Source organism: Leucoraja erinacea, chromosome 38 (genome assembly GCF_028641065.1).
Source record: "Leucoraja erinacea ecotype New England chromosome 38, Leri_hhj_1, whole genome shotgun sequence".
NCBI classification, from domain to species: Eukaryota; Metazoa; Chordata; class Chondrichthyes; order Rajiformes; family Rajidae; genus Leucoraja; species Leucoraja erinaceus.
Window position 1 is genome coordinate 11,730,710 of NC_073414.1, and position 14,528 is coordinate 11,745,237.

The 14,528-nt window shown below is 45.7% G+C and overlaps 1 protein-coding gene across 1 annotated transcript in view; it reads right to left on the bottom strand.

Annotated features, from left to right (window-relative positions):
- LOC129714287 (nck-associated protein 1-like) overlaps positions 1 to 14,528 on the bottom strand; it is a 204,256-nt gene that overhangs the window by 12,353 nt on the left and 177,375 nt on the right. The window contains exons 28-29 of the mRNA XM_055663845.1: positions 11,157 to 11,270; positions 9,798 to 9,907 (exon numbers count right to left, since the gene is read on the bottom strand). Of these exons, the coding sequence (XP_055519820.1) occupies positions 9,798 to 9,907; positions 11,157 to 11,270 (224 nt within the window). The remainder of the gene's footprint in view (positions 1 to 9,797; positions 9,908 to 11,156; positions 11,271 to 14,528) is intronic.

Here is a 14,528-nt window from a genome sequence, read left to right on the forward strand (position 1 = left end):
CCAGTGGCCGTCCCACCGGTTGACCCAAGCGCAACGTGATCGGCTCCATTGTAGTGGCGTTGACCAAACGCTGACGCCCGACGTCCACCATGAGGGAATGCGTCCGGAGAAAATCGGCCCCGAGCAATGGTTGGGAGACGTCGGCAACGGTAAAGTTCCATGAAAAATGGCAGGAGCCGAGCACGATGGGAACCATGCGCAGTCCATATGTGCGGATGGGGCTGCCGTTTGCCGCGGTGAGGACGGGCCCCCGCTTACCGGAACGAATGTCGGCCAGCGAAGGGGGCAGGACGCTGAGCTCCGCACCTGTATCCATGAGGAAGCGGGTCCCGGAGCGCCGATCCCAAGCGAAAAGGCGGTGAATTTGGCCGGCCACCGCGGGGACTATTGGCAGCCGGCCCAGGCGTTTCCCGGGAACGTGCATGGCTGGCGGCATTGCCGTGCTGCAGCACCCCAGTGCTGATGGAAATAGCACCAGCTCCTTGTGTTCGTGCTATTTTGAGCTTGCCTGCCCCTGCTGGTGGTGCCTGCAGCTTGCTGGCGCTGGACTGCAGGTGCAGTACCCCTCACTGCCACTGGGGGTAATCGAGCGGGCCGTCGGGCTGGAGCTGTCACTCCTTCCACAGCTCCCCCGCCCCACCGGAGGAAATCGGGAGCTGCTGGGGTGACGTCGTCGGCGTGCCTGCCGACGGCCAGCGCGTTGACGTCACCGGCGTGCCTGCCGACGGCCAGCGCATTGACGTAATCGGCGTGCCTGCCGACGGCCAGCGCGTTGACGCCATCCCGGCGCGTCGACCTCAGCGCGACCTCGTCTCTGCTGACGCCCAGCGCGCTGACGTCATCAGGGCGCGCCATCCACATGGCGTCGGCGCGCCTCCCGAGGGCCCGAAGGTCGGCAAACAAGGCGTCGGTGAGTTGCAATCGAATGGAGGCCGGCAGCAGATGCAGGTAAGTATATTCAAACAACAGGCACGGCGTGTGCCCGTCTAGTAGCGCCACCATCTCCTTTAGGAGGGTAGATGGCCGCCGGTCGCCCAGGCCCCCCATATGCAGGATCCTACCTGCCCGCTCCATCCTACTCAGTCCGTAAATTTGGAGCAGGAGCTGTTTCAGGCCGAGATATTTATCATTGTCCGGGGGGGCTGCGAGGAAGTCCGATACTTCTTCCACCGCATCCTGGTCGAGGGCTCCCACCAGGTAATAGAAGCGGGTGGCATCGACCGTGATGCCCCGCAGGTTGAACTGGGCCTCCGCCTGCTGGAACCAGATGAGCGGCCGTGTGGTCCAGAAGCTGGGCAGTTTCACGGAGACCGCGTCCAGAGACAGGGTCGGGCTGGCGTGTGAGGAGGTAGGGCTTTGTTCGGTCTCCATCATGATGCCAATGGAGCGTCGGGGGTCACCAATGTAGTGCGTGGGTCTCACAATGAGGCAAGTAGTCCGCAGTTTGAGAAGCACTTTACTTTATTTCCTCCCGGTTCAGGGGAAGACGAAACCAGGGGAAGATGGCACCCAAACCCTGCCTTTTATACCCTCCGGCTAAGGACCGCCTCCGGACTGCACCACTCCTGTGCCGAGGGGTTCGGCAGTATAATGGGACGACCCTTAGGAGCCGCCACACCTAACTTATTCAACCTATCTCTGTAACTTAGTTGTTGAAACCCAGGCAACATTCTAGTAAATCTCCTCTGTACTCTCTCTATTTTGTTGACATCCTTCCTATAATTGGGCGACCAAAATTGTACACCATACTCCAAATTTGGTCTCACCAATGCCTTGTACAATTTTAACATTACATCCCAGCTTCTATACTCAATGCTCTGATTTATAAAGGCTAGCATACCAAAAGCTTTCTTTACTACCCTATCTATATGAGATTCCACCTTCAAGGAACTATGCACGGTTATACCCAGATCCCTCTGTTCAACTGTATTCTTCAATTCCCTACCATTTACCATGTACGTCCTATTTTGATTTGTCCTGCCAAGGTGTAGCACCTCACATTTATCAGCATTAAACTCCATCTGCCATCTTTCAGCCCATTTTTCCAAATGGCCTAAATCACTCTGTAGACTTTGGAAATCCTCTTCATTATCCACAACACCCCCTATCTTTGTATTATCTGCATACTTACTAATCCAATTTACCCCACCTTCATCCAGATCATTGATGTACATGACAAACAACAAAGGACCCAACACAGATCCCTGAGGCACCCCACTAGTCACCTGCCTCCAACCCGATAAACAGCCATCCACCATTACCCTCTGGCTTCTCCCATTCAGCCACTGTTGAATCCATCTTGCTATTCCTGCATTTATACCCAACAGTTGAACCTTCTTAACCAACCTTCCATGAGGAACCTTGTCAAAGGCCTTACTAAAGTCCATATAGACAACATCCACTGCTTTACCCTCGTCAATTTCCCTAGTAACCTCTTCAAAAAATTCAAGAAGATTAGTCAAACATGACCTTCCAGGCACAAACCCATGTTGACTGTTCCTAATCAGACCCTGTTTATCTAGATGCTTATATATATTATCTCTAAGTATCTTTTCCATTAATGTGCCCACCACTGAAGTCAAACTAACAGGTCTATAATTGCTAGGTTTACTCTTAGAACCCTTTTTAAACAATGGAACAACATGCGCAGTACGCCAATCCTCGGGGACTATTCCCGTTTCTAATGAACATACTAGATGACATACAGTCCTACAGCGTGTTAACAACCCATTTGGCCCAACTTGTCCATGGTGACCAAGGTGTCCATCTGGGCCAGTCCCATTTGCCTGCTTTCGGTCTGAACCTTTCCTATCTATATTTCTCGTCTTCGGGCTCTGACATTTACCAGGCCCCTTCCACTCGGGAAAGGGAAAGCCACGATATTTGCTTTGGGCTGGAAAGAAGTGAACAATAGGATGGGAAGGATCCAGTCATTGTGAAATCTGTTCTGCTTCGTTACTTTAACGGGCAGCAAATTAATTGTTTTTTCTGGAACATCAGAGACTGAGGTTCATATGGACCTGGTAGAACCATATAAAATTATGAAAGTCATAGATAGGGTAGACAGTCACAACCCTTTTCCCAGGAGTTCAAAGGAGATGGTAATTATTTTTTGGGCACAGAGGGTGGTAGGGCTTGGGATGTGCTGCTGGAGGTGATGGTTGAGGCAGATGTGATTGTGGTATTTAAGAGGCTTTTCCATAGGCACTTGGATCTGCAGGGAATCATGTCCTAGGGAAGACGAGTAGAATCAGGCCGTTCAGTCCATCAAGTCAACTGTGCCGTTCAATCATGGCTGATCTATCTCTCCCTCGTAACCTCATTCTCCTGCCTCCTCACCGAAACCTCTGATACCGGTACTAATCAAGAATCATTGCCTTAAAAAAATGTCTACTGGTTTGGCCTCCACAGCATTCTGTGGCTGAAAATCCACAGATTCACCACCTTCTGACTAAAGATATGTCTCCTCATCTTCCTCCTAAAAGAGCGTTCTTTAATTCTGAGGCTATGACCTTTAGTCCTAGAAACTCCAACGAGTGGAAACATCCTCTACACATTCATTCTATCTAAGCCATTCACTATTCTGCATGTTTGAATGAAGGGATGTGGATCAGGTGCAGGGAGAGATTAGTTTAGCTTGGCATCAGAGAAACATAGAATATAGAAAATAGGTGCAGGAGGCCATTCGGCCCTTCGAGCCAGCACCGCCATTCATTGTGATCATGGCTGATCATCCCCTATCAATAACACATGCCTGCCTTCTCCCCGTATCCCTTGACTCCACTAGCCCCTAGAGGTCTATCTAACTCTCTCTTAAATCCATCCCGCGACTTGGCCTCCACTGCCCTCTGTGGCAGGGAATTCCATAAATTCACAACTCTCTGGTGAAAAAGTTTTTTTCTCACCTCAGTCTTAAATGACCTCCCCTAAATTCTAAGACTGTGGCCCCTGGTTCTGTACTCGCCCAACATTGGGAACATTTTTCCTGCATCCTTCTGAACTCCAGTAAATACAAGCCTAGTCTTTTCAATCTTTCCTCATATGTCAGCCCAGCCATCTCAGGAATCAATCTCGTGAACCTACGCTGCTGCACTGCTTCAATCACAAGGATGTTCTTCTTCAAATTAGGGGACCAAAACTGCACACAATATTCCAGATGTTGTCTTACCAGAGCCCTATACAACTGCAGAAGACCCTCTTTACTCCTATACTGAAATAGAAACATAGAACATAGGTGCAGGAGTAGGCCATTCGACCCTTTGAGCCTGCACCACCATTCAATATGATCATGGCTGATCATCTAGCTCAGTATCCCGTACCTGCCTTCTCTCCATACCCCCTGATCCCTTTAGCCACAAGGGCCACATCTAACTCCCTCTTATATATAGCCAATGAACTGGCCTCAACTACCTTATGTGGCAGAGAGTTCCATAGATTCACCACTCTCTGTGTGAAAAATGTTTTTCTCATCTCAGTCCTAAAGGATTTCCCCTCTATCCTTAAGCTGAGACCCCTTGTCCTGGACTTTCCCAACATCGGGAACAATCTTCCTGCCTCTAGCCTGTCCAACCCCTTAAGAATTTTGTAAGTTTCTATAAGATCCCCCCTCAATCTCCTAAATTCTAGCGAGTACAAGCCAAGTCTATCCAGTCTTTCTTCATATGAAAGTCCTGACATCCCAGGAATCAGTCTGGTGAACCTTCCCTGTACTCCCTCTATGGCAATAATGTTCTTTCTCAAATTTGGAGACCAAAACTGTACGCAATACTCCAGGTGTGGTCTCACCAAGACCCTGTACGACTGTAGTAGAACCTCCCTGCTCCTTTACTCAAATCCTTTTGGTATGAATGCTAACATCCCATTCGCTTTCTTCACAGCCTGCAGCACCTGCATGCCTACTTTCAATGACTGGTGTACCATGACACCCAGGTCTCGTTGCATCTCCCATTTTCCTAATCGGCCACCATTCAGATAATAGTCTACTTTCCTGTTTTGCCACCAAAGTGGATAACCTCACATTTACCCACATTATACTGCATCTGCCATACATTTGCCCACTCACCCAGCCTATCCAAGTCATCTTGCAACCTCCTAGCATCCTCCTCACAGCTAACACTACTCCCCAGCTTAGTGTCATCCGCAAACTTGGAGATGTTGCATTCAATTGCCGTGTCCAAATCATTAATATATATTGTAAATAGCTGGGGTCCCAGCACTGAGACTTGCGGTGCCAAACTAGTCACTGCCTGCCATTGTGAAAAGGACCCGTTTACTCCTACTCTTTGCTTCCTGTTTGCCAGCCAGTTCTCTATCCACATCAATACTGAACCCCCAATACCGTGTGCTTTAAGTTTGCATACTAATCTCTTATGTGGGACCTTGTCGAAAGCCTTCTGAAAGTCCAGTTATAACACATCCACTGGTTCTCCCCTATCCACTCTACTAGTTACATCCTCGAAAAATTCTATAAGATTTGTCAGAAATGATTTACCTTTCGTAAATCCATGCTGACTTTGTCCAATGATTTCACCACTTTCCAAATGTGCTGCTATCCCATCTTTAATAACGGACTCTAGCAGTTTCCCCACTACCGATGTTAGACTAACTGGTCTGTAATTCCCCGTTTTCTCTCTCCCTCCCTTTTTATAAAGGGGGGTTACATTAGCTACCTTCCAATCCTCAGGAACTACTCCAGAATCTAAAGAGTTTTGAAAAATTATTACTAATGCATCTACAAATTCTGGAGCTACTTCCTTAAGTACTCCAGGATGCAGCCTATCTGGCCCTGGGGATTTATCAGCCTTTAATCCATTCAATTTACCGAACACCACTTCCCGGCTAACCTGGATTTCACTCAGTTACTCCATCTCACTTGACCCGCGGTCCCCTGCTATTTCCGGCAGATTATTTATGTCTTCCTTAGTGAAGATGGAACCAAAGTAGTTATTCAATTGGTCCGCCATGCCCTTGTTCCCCATGATCAATTCACCTGTTGCTGACTGCAAGGGACCTACATTTGTTCTAACTAATCTTTTCTTCTTCATATAGCTATAAACACTTTTGCAGTCAGTTTTTATGTTCCCTGCCAGTTTTCTTTCATAATCTATTTTCCCTTTCCTAATCAAGCCCTTTGTCCTCCTCTGCTGGACTCTGAATTTCTCCCAGTCCTCTGGTAGGCTGCTTTTTCAGGCTAATTTTACGCTTCATCTTTTGCTTTGATACTATCCCTGATTTACCTTGTTATCCATAGATTCACTACCTTCCCTGATTTATTATTTTACCAAACTGGGATGAACAATTATTGTAGTTCAACCATGCAGTCTTTAAATGCCTTCCATTGCATATCCACCGTCAACCCTTTAAAAATTAATTGCCAGTCAATCTTGGTCAATTCACGTCTCATACCGTCAAAGTTACCTTTCTTTAAGTTCAGAACCATTGTTTCTGAATTAACAATGTCACTCGATATCCTAACAAGAAATCCTGTTGTTATGAAGGCCAACATTCCATTAGCTTTCTTCACTGCCTGCTGTACCTGCAGGCCAACTTTCAGTGACCAGTGTACAAGGACACCAAGGTCTCACTATACCTCCCCCTTACCTAACCTAACCTAACCCCATTGAGATAATAATCTGCCCCCTTGTTTTTGCTGCCGAAGTGGATAACCTCACATTGATCTATATTATACTGCATCTGCTCACTCACTCAACCTGTCCAGGTTACCCTGCGACCTCATAACATCCACTTCACAGTTCACACCGCCACCCAGCTTTGTGTCATCCGCAAGCTTGCTAGTGTTGCTCCTAATTCCCTCTTCCAAATCATTAATATATATAGTAAATGGTTGCGGTCCCAACACCGAGCCTTGCGGCACTCCACTCGCCACTGCCTGCCATCCTGAAAAGGACCCATTCATTCCTTCACTTTGCTTCCTGTCAGCCGACCAATTTTCTATCCATGTCAACACCCTACCCCCAATACCATGTGCTCTAATTTTAGTCACCAGTCTCCCGTGCGGGACCTTATCAAAGGCTTTCGGAAAGTCTAGATACACCTCATCCACCGGTACCCCTTCATTCATTTTACTTGTCACATCCTCAAAATATTCCAAAAGATTAGTCAAGCATGATTTCCCTTTCATAAATCCATGTTGACTTGGACTAATCCTTTTACTGCTATCCAATTGCCACATTATTACCTCTTTAATAATTGACTCCAGCATCTTTCCCACCACCAGGCTAACTGGTCTGTAATTCCCTGTTTACTCTTTCGCTCCTTTCATGAAATGTGGGACAACATTAGCTATCCTCCAATCCACAGGAACTGATCCTGAATCTATTGAACATTGGAAAATGATCACCGATGCGTCCACTATTCCTAGAGCCACCTCCATGAAGACGCTGGAATGCAGACCATCAGTTCCAGGGGATTTATCATCCTTCACTCCCATTAGCCTGCTCAATACTATTTCTCGCCTGATGAAAATTTCTTTCAGGTCCTCTACCCCCTTAGATCGTCTGTCCTCCAGTACATCTGGGAGATTGTTTGGGACTTCCTTAGTGAAGACAGATCCGAAGTACCTATTCAACTCTTCTGCCATTTCCTTGTTGCCCATAATAATTTCACCCGTGTCTGCCTTCAAGGGACCCACATTTGACTTTCCTACTCTTTTTCCGTTAACATACCAAAATAAGCTTTTACTGTCCTTTATATTCCTGGCAAGCTTCCCTTCGTACTTCATCTTTTCAGCCCGTATTGCCTTTTTTGTTTTCTTCTGTTGTTCTATGAAAGTTTCCCAATCCTCTGGTTTCCAGCTACTCTTTGCTGTGTTATATATCTTTTTTTTAGTTTTATTGTATCCCTAACTTCTCTTGTCAGCCACGGTTGCCTCCTGCTCCCCTTAGAATCTTTCTTCCTTTTTGGAATGAAATGATCCTGCGTCTTCTGGATTATGCCCAGAAATTCCTGCCATTGCTGTTCCACCGTCATTCCTGCTAGGATCAATTTCCAGTCTATCTTGGCCAGCTCCCCTCTCATGCCGACATAGTCCCCTTTGTTCAATTGCATCACTGCCACTTCCGATTTAACGTTCTCCTTCTCAAATTGCAGATTAAAACTAATCATGTTATGATCACGACCTCCGACCTCCGATCGGTTCCTTTACCTCGAGTTCTCTTATCATATCTGGTTTATTGGACAACACTAAATCCAGAATTGTCTTTTCTCTGGTCAGCTCCATTACAAGCTGCTCGAAGAATCCATCTCAGAGGCATTCTACAAATTATCTTTCTTGGGGTCCTGAACCAACCTGATTTTCCCAGTCTACCTGAATATTGAAATCCCCCATCACCACAGTGGCATTACCTTTGTTTCATGCCAGTTTTAACTACTGCTGCAACTTACACCCTACATCCAGGCTACTATTTGGGGGTCTGTAAATAATACCAATTAGTGTCTTCTTGCCTTTGCAATTCCTCAACTCAATCCACAGTGACTCTACCCCGTCAGTCGCTATGTCTCCCCTCGCAAGGGACTGAATTCCATCCCTCACCATCTGAGCTACCCCTCCCCCTCCTCTGCCCACCTGCTTGTCCTTTCTATAGGGTGTAAAATCCAGAATATTAAGTTCCCAGGCCCGATCCTCCTGCAGCCACGTCTCAGTAATCCCCACAATATCAAATCTACCAACTTCTAATTGAGCCTCAAGTTCATCAACTTTACTTCTTATACTTCGCGCATTCATATACTTATTGGGGATGATCAGCTATGATCACATTAAATGGCGGTGCTGGCTCGAAGGGCCGAATGGCCTACTGCACCTATTGTCTATTGTCTGTTGTTAAGTAGGGTCAGTATCCCTCACTGCAGGGGACCAGGCCCTTCAACCTATCAAGTAGGTCTTGAATATGATAGAAACATAGAAAATGGGTGCCAAGTAAAATTGATCTCTTCTGCCTAATTCATATCCCTCCATTCTCTATATAGCCAGGTGCCTGACAAAATGCCTCTTAAATGCCACAATGATACCTGCTTCCAGCACCACCCCTGACAGTGTGCTCTAAGCATCTCCTATTCTCTGTATAGAATCTTACCCCTTTAAACTTTGTCCCTCTCACCTCAAAGCGATTCCATCCAGTCTTTAACATTTTCAGCCTGCCTGTGTCTCTGTGAAGTCTTCTTGGATACAGGTTTACTATATTTCTATTAGAGCAGCACAGTGCCACAGCTGGTCGAGTTGCTGCCTCACAAAGCCAGAAACACGGGTTCAATCCTGATCATGGGTTCTGTCTCTGAGAAGTTAGTACGTTTTCTCTGTGACCACATGAGTTTTCTCTAGGTGATTAGGTTTCATAGACATAGGCATAGAAAATAGTAGCAGGTGTAGGCCATTCGGCCCTTCGAGCCTGCATCGCCATTCAATATGATCATGGCTGATCATCCAACTCCGTATCCTCTACCTGCCTTCTCTCCATACCCCATGATCCCTTTAGCCACAAGGGACACCCACATCCCAAAAATGTGCAGCTTTACAACGTTAATCAGCCTCTATAAATTGGCTCTAGTGTGAAGGGAGTGAATGCTAATAGTGGAATAACATAATACTAGTGTGACTGGGTGATCAAAGTGCAGCATGGACTCGGTAGGCCGAAGGGTCTGTTTCCATCCTGCATATTTCAAGCAATTTCAGGCCTCTCCTCAACCTCTGACGCTCCAGAGAAATTATTGGTGGCTTGGACAATGCACATTGTAATGAAATGCATGCAGATGCTGCTGCAACCGGGCAAGTTTTGACTCACCACCAGGAACTCCCTCAGATGGGGCTGGACATCGTGCTGGTGAATGTTGTAGAGAGCTGCCGCAATCTCATTGATGGCTTTGGGTAAACAATGGATGTTGTTCCGGTGACCTGAGTGTAAAAGATGGACAAAGTGAATGTGCAAGGTGACACAAGCCAATGATAAACACTGCGTGAGCAACAGAACAGAGACTCAGCCACTGGACCTGTGCACAAAGACAGCACTCTACGCTGAGAGCAGCAGACCATTGGCTGGGGAGTATCAGCGGAGAGTGCTGCCTCACTATTCCGCCTTTCAGTCCCCTCGCATTTTCATCTAGTCTATTATTGTCGTGTATTAACGTACAGTGAAAAGCTTTTGTTTTCATGCTATCCAGTCAAAGTAAAGACCATACACAATTAGAATCAAACTGTCCACAGTGCACAGATCAAGAATAAACATAGAAACATAGAAAATAGGTGCAGGAGTAGGCCATTTGGCCCTTCGAGCCTGCACCGCCATTTAATATGATCATGGCTGATCATCCAACTCAGTATCCCGTACATGCCTTCGCTCCATACCCCCTGATCCCCTGAGCCACATCTAACTCCCTCTTAAATATAGCCAATGAACTGGCCTCAACTACCTTCTGTGGCAGAGAATTCCACAGATTCACCACTCTCTGTGTGAAAAATGTTTTTCCCATCTCTGTCCTAAAAGACTTCCCCGTTATCCTTAAACTGTGAACCCTTGTTCTGGACTTCCCCCCAACATTGGGAACAATCTTCCTGCATCTAGCCTCTCCAACCCCTTAAGAATTCTGTAAGTTTCTATAAGAACCCCCCTCAATCTTCTCATTTCTAGCAAGTACAAAACGATAAAGGGTACAACATTCAGTGCAAGATAAAGTCAGATTAAAGATGATTCAAAGGTCTGCAATGAGGTAGATGGGAGGTGAGTACCGGACTCCTGCTGTTGAGAGGAAGGTTCAGTTGCCTGATAACAGCCAGACCCTCTCACCCCTCTCCCATGCAATCTCCAAAACACCCTGAACATCTCTCTCGTGCAGTCAGTCTCTCTTTCTCTCCTGAAATTAATCCTCTCTCTCCTGCAATCTCTCCTCTCTCCTGCAAAATGTCCACTCCCTTGATAGTCTCTCTGACTCTCCATCACCCCCTTCTCTTCCCTCCCTATCTCCACACTTTGTTGGGTCTCTTTGTCACCTCTTGCTGTTCCCACCCCCAATATTTCCTCTCCTATTTCTCTCCTCACCCCCTTCATGTAATTTCCTCTCTGCTGCCAACTATTGCAAATTACTCCCAGTCATTAGTATCATGTTTAGGTGCTTAATCCCTGATGGAAATAGGATTTGCCACTTACCCTGGTGCTCCTGATTGTAAATAGACATGGGGTCCGTGGCGAGAGAAGGCAGGGCGACAGCGATATAAATCAGGAGAAGGCAGGTCAGTCTGTATTCTTCTTCGGACAAGTTCTCTGAAGATAAAGCAGTGATCCATCAGCAGACATTTACTGGGTAATATATAATATTTTGAATGTGGATGATGCAAGAATAATCCCACAAAATCTTTGCTGCATCATCTGAAGGCATATGCTACAACTAACAAGTGAACGACACAGTGGTGCAGTGAGCTGCTGCTTCACAATGCACAACACCCAGGTTCATGATCTTGAGTGTTGTCTGCGTGGGGTTTGCATATTCTCTGTCACCGTGTGGGTTTCCTCCGGGTGCTTCAGTTTCCCCGGCATCCCAAAGACATGTAGGTTTATTGGCAGCTGTAAAATAGCCCCTTGTGTGCAGGGAGTGGATGAAAAAATGGGATAACATAGAACTAGTTTGAACGGGTAATTGATGGGCATTGTGTACTTGATAGGCTGAAAGGCCTGTTTCCATGCCATATCTCTAAATTAAAGTTTGCAAATGACGCTAAATTGGGTGGTATTATAGATAGAATATTCTAGGATATTCCCTAGGACATTGAGGGAAGTTAGTGTAGAAATAGCAGGGGCTATGACAGAAATATTTCAAATGTCATTAGAAACGGGAATAGTGCCGGAGGATTGGCGTACTGCGCATGTTGTTCCATTGTTTAAAAAAGGTTCTAAGAGTAAATCTCGCAATTATATACCTGTTAGTTTGACGTCAGTGGTGGGCAAATAATGGAAAGGATACTTAGAGATAATATATATAAGCATCTGGAAAAACAGGGTCTGATTAGGAACAGTAAACATGGATTTGTGCATGGAAGGTCATGTTTGACTAATCTTCTTAAATTTTTTGAAGCGGTTACTCGGGAAATTGATGAGGGTAAAGCAGTGGATGTTGTATATATGGACTTCAGTAAGGCCTTTGACAAGTTTCCTCATGGAAGATTGGTTAAGAAGGTTCAATAGTTGGGTATTAATGATGGAGTTGCAAGATGGATTTAACAGGGGCTGAATGGGAGATGCCAGAGTAATGGTGGATGGCTGTTTGTCAGGTTGGAGGCCAGTGACTAGTGGGGTGCCACAGGGATCTGTGTTAAGTCCACTGTTGTTTGTCATGTATATCAATGATCTGGACGATGGTGTGGTAAATTTGATTAGTAAGTATGCAGATGAAACTAAGATAGGTGGGGTTGTGGATAATGAAGTAGATTTTCAAAGTCTACAGATTGATTTAGGCCATTTGGAAGAGTGGGCTGAAAGATGGCAGATGGAGTTTAATGCTGATAAGTGTGAGGTGCTACATCTTGGCTGGACAAATCAAAACAAGACGTACATGGTAAATGGTAGTGAATTGAGGAATGCAGTTGAACAGAGGGATCTAGGAATAACTAGGCACAGTTCCCTGAAGGTGGAATCTCATGTAGACAGGGTGGTAATAAAGCTTTTGGTGTGCTGGCCTTTATAAATCAGAGCATTGAGTATAGAAGTTGGGATGTAATGTGAAAATTGTACAAGGCATTTGTGAGGCCAATTCTGGAGTATGGTGTACAATTTTGATTGCCTAATTATAGGAAGGATGTCAACAAAATATAGGAGTACAGAGAAGAGTTACCAGAATGTTGCCTGGGGTTCAGCAACTAAGTTACAGAGAAAGGTTGAACAAGTTAGGTCTTTATTCTTTGGAGCGCAGAAGGTTAAGGGGGGACTTGATAGAGTTCTTTAAAATGATGAGAGTGATAGACAGAGTTGACGTGGATAAGCTTTTCCCACTGAGAGTAGGGAAGATTCAAACAAGAGGACATGACTTGAGAATTAAGGGACAGATGTTTAGGGGTAACATGAGGGGGAACTTCTTTACTCAGTGAGTGGTAGCTGTGTGGAATGAGCGTCCTGTGGAGGTGGTGCAGACAGGTTTGATTTTATAATTTAAAAATAAATTGGATAGTTATATGGGCGGGAAAGGAATTGAGGGTTATGGTCTGAGTGCAGGTAGATGGGACTAGGGGAGAATAAGTGTTCGGCGGGGACTAGAAAGTCCGAGATGGCTTGTTTTTGTGCTGTAATTGTTATATAGCGATGACGGCTGTCAAAGATTACATCAGGATCCTGATTAGTTTGGCAAGTGGGCTGTGGATTACTGATGCACATTTCTGCATTAATGTCATTGAATACAGAAAAGTGCAAGGTTGAGGAGCCACCTAGTGGTTGGGCCACTTACTGGGCAAACCCTCGGCACTTGGGCTGGCAGGGTCACGTGACTGTGTTTGGCGGGAAGATGTCGTCACGTGGTTAAGGGGTGTGCCCTGGTATATAGAGAGAGCCTTGGGAAACCCCTCCCCAATCACGTGAGTGCTGTCCTCTGTATTAACGCAATAAAGATGACTTTGATTCCCAATGCGTGGCTCGCTATTGTGGTGACCCCTACGATACAAAACGGTAATGTTGTATTTGCACAATGGAAGCAGCCAACGATAAACGCGCTAAGCAGAATGCCGTCTTGCTTAAGCTGCTGGTGATCCGGACATCGCAGCCCCAATTATGGTTCCAGCAGGTCGAGGCCCAGTTCCATATTCCACACATCACGGCCAATGACACCAAGTACTATTACTAGGTATGTTACAAAACGTACCTGAATCGTGGCTGAGCATCTGCCCCTCCCCTTGTGTGTGATTTTGGAGCTGTTTGGAGGGGGCGGGTTTAAAACCCGATTTTTACTAGGCTGTTCCAATCGCAGATGTTCAGCCTAGTAAATCATTAACGGAGAATCGCTGCAAGACCCGGTCCCAAAAGCTATTATTAGTTTTATAGGCCTCGAAGAGTAGATATAATAAATTTAAAAGCTCTCGTTCATTCCGCAAGCTCTGGCAGCCCCAGGGTTTTATAAAGCAAACAATTAAAGGTATGTACCTTATTTTTACATTAAATGGGGCATGTATATAACCCTATAATTATAATTTTCTATAGCGAGTAGCTCATTTTGGGCTTTTTATATCCCCCAGTATTTTTCTCGGCATTTGAGGGCACTAATCCAGCGCGCTGTCAACATTCTAAACCTGCGCGTTCCACATGAACCCACTAGAAAACCGATTTATTTACAGCAATTGAACACTAAATTCCTTCCATTTGGCCTATAAATTAATGTAAATTAGATATAAAAATCATGTTATATTGTGAATTATTTGTGAATAATCTTTGGACACTTAGGCTATTTAAAAATGTTAATCTTTCCTTAAGAAATGGCTTTTGACTATCTAAGATCACAGCTTTTTTGTAATGCCCATTGAAAATCAATAGGGAACAAGATGC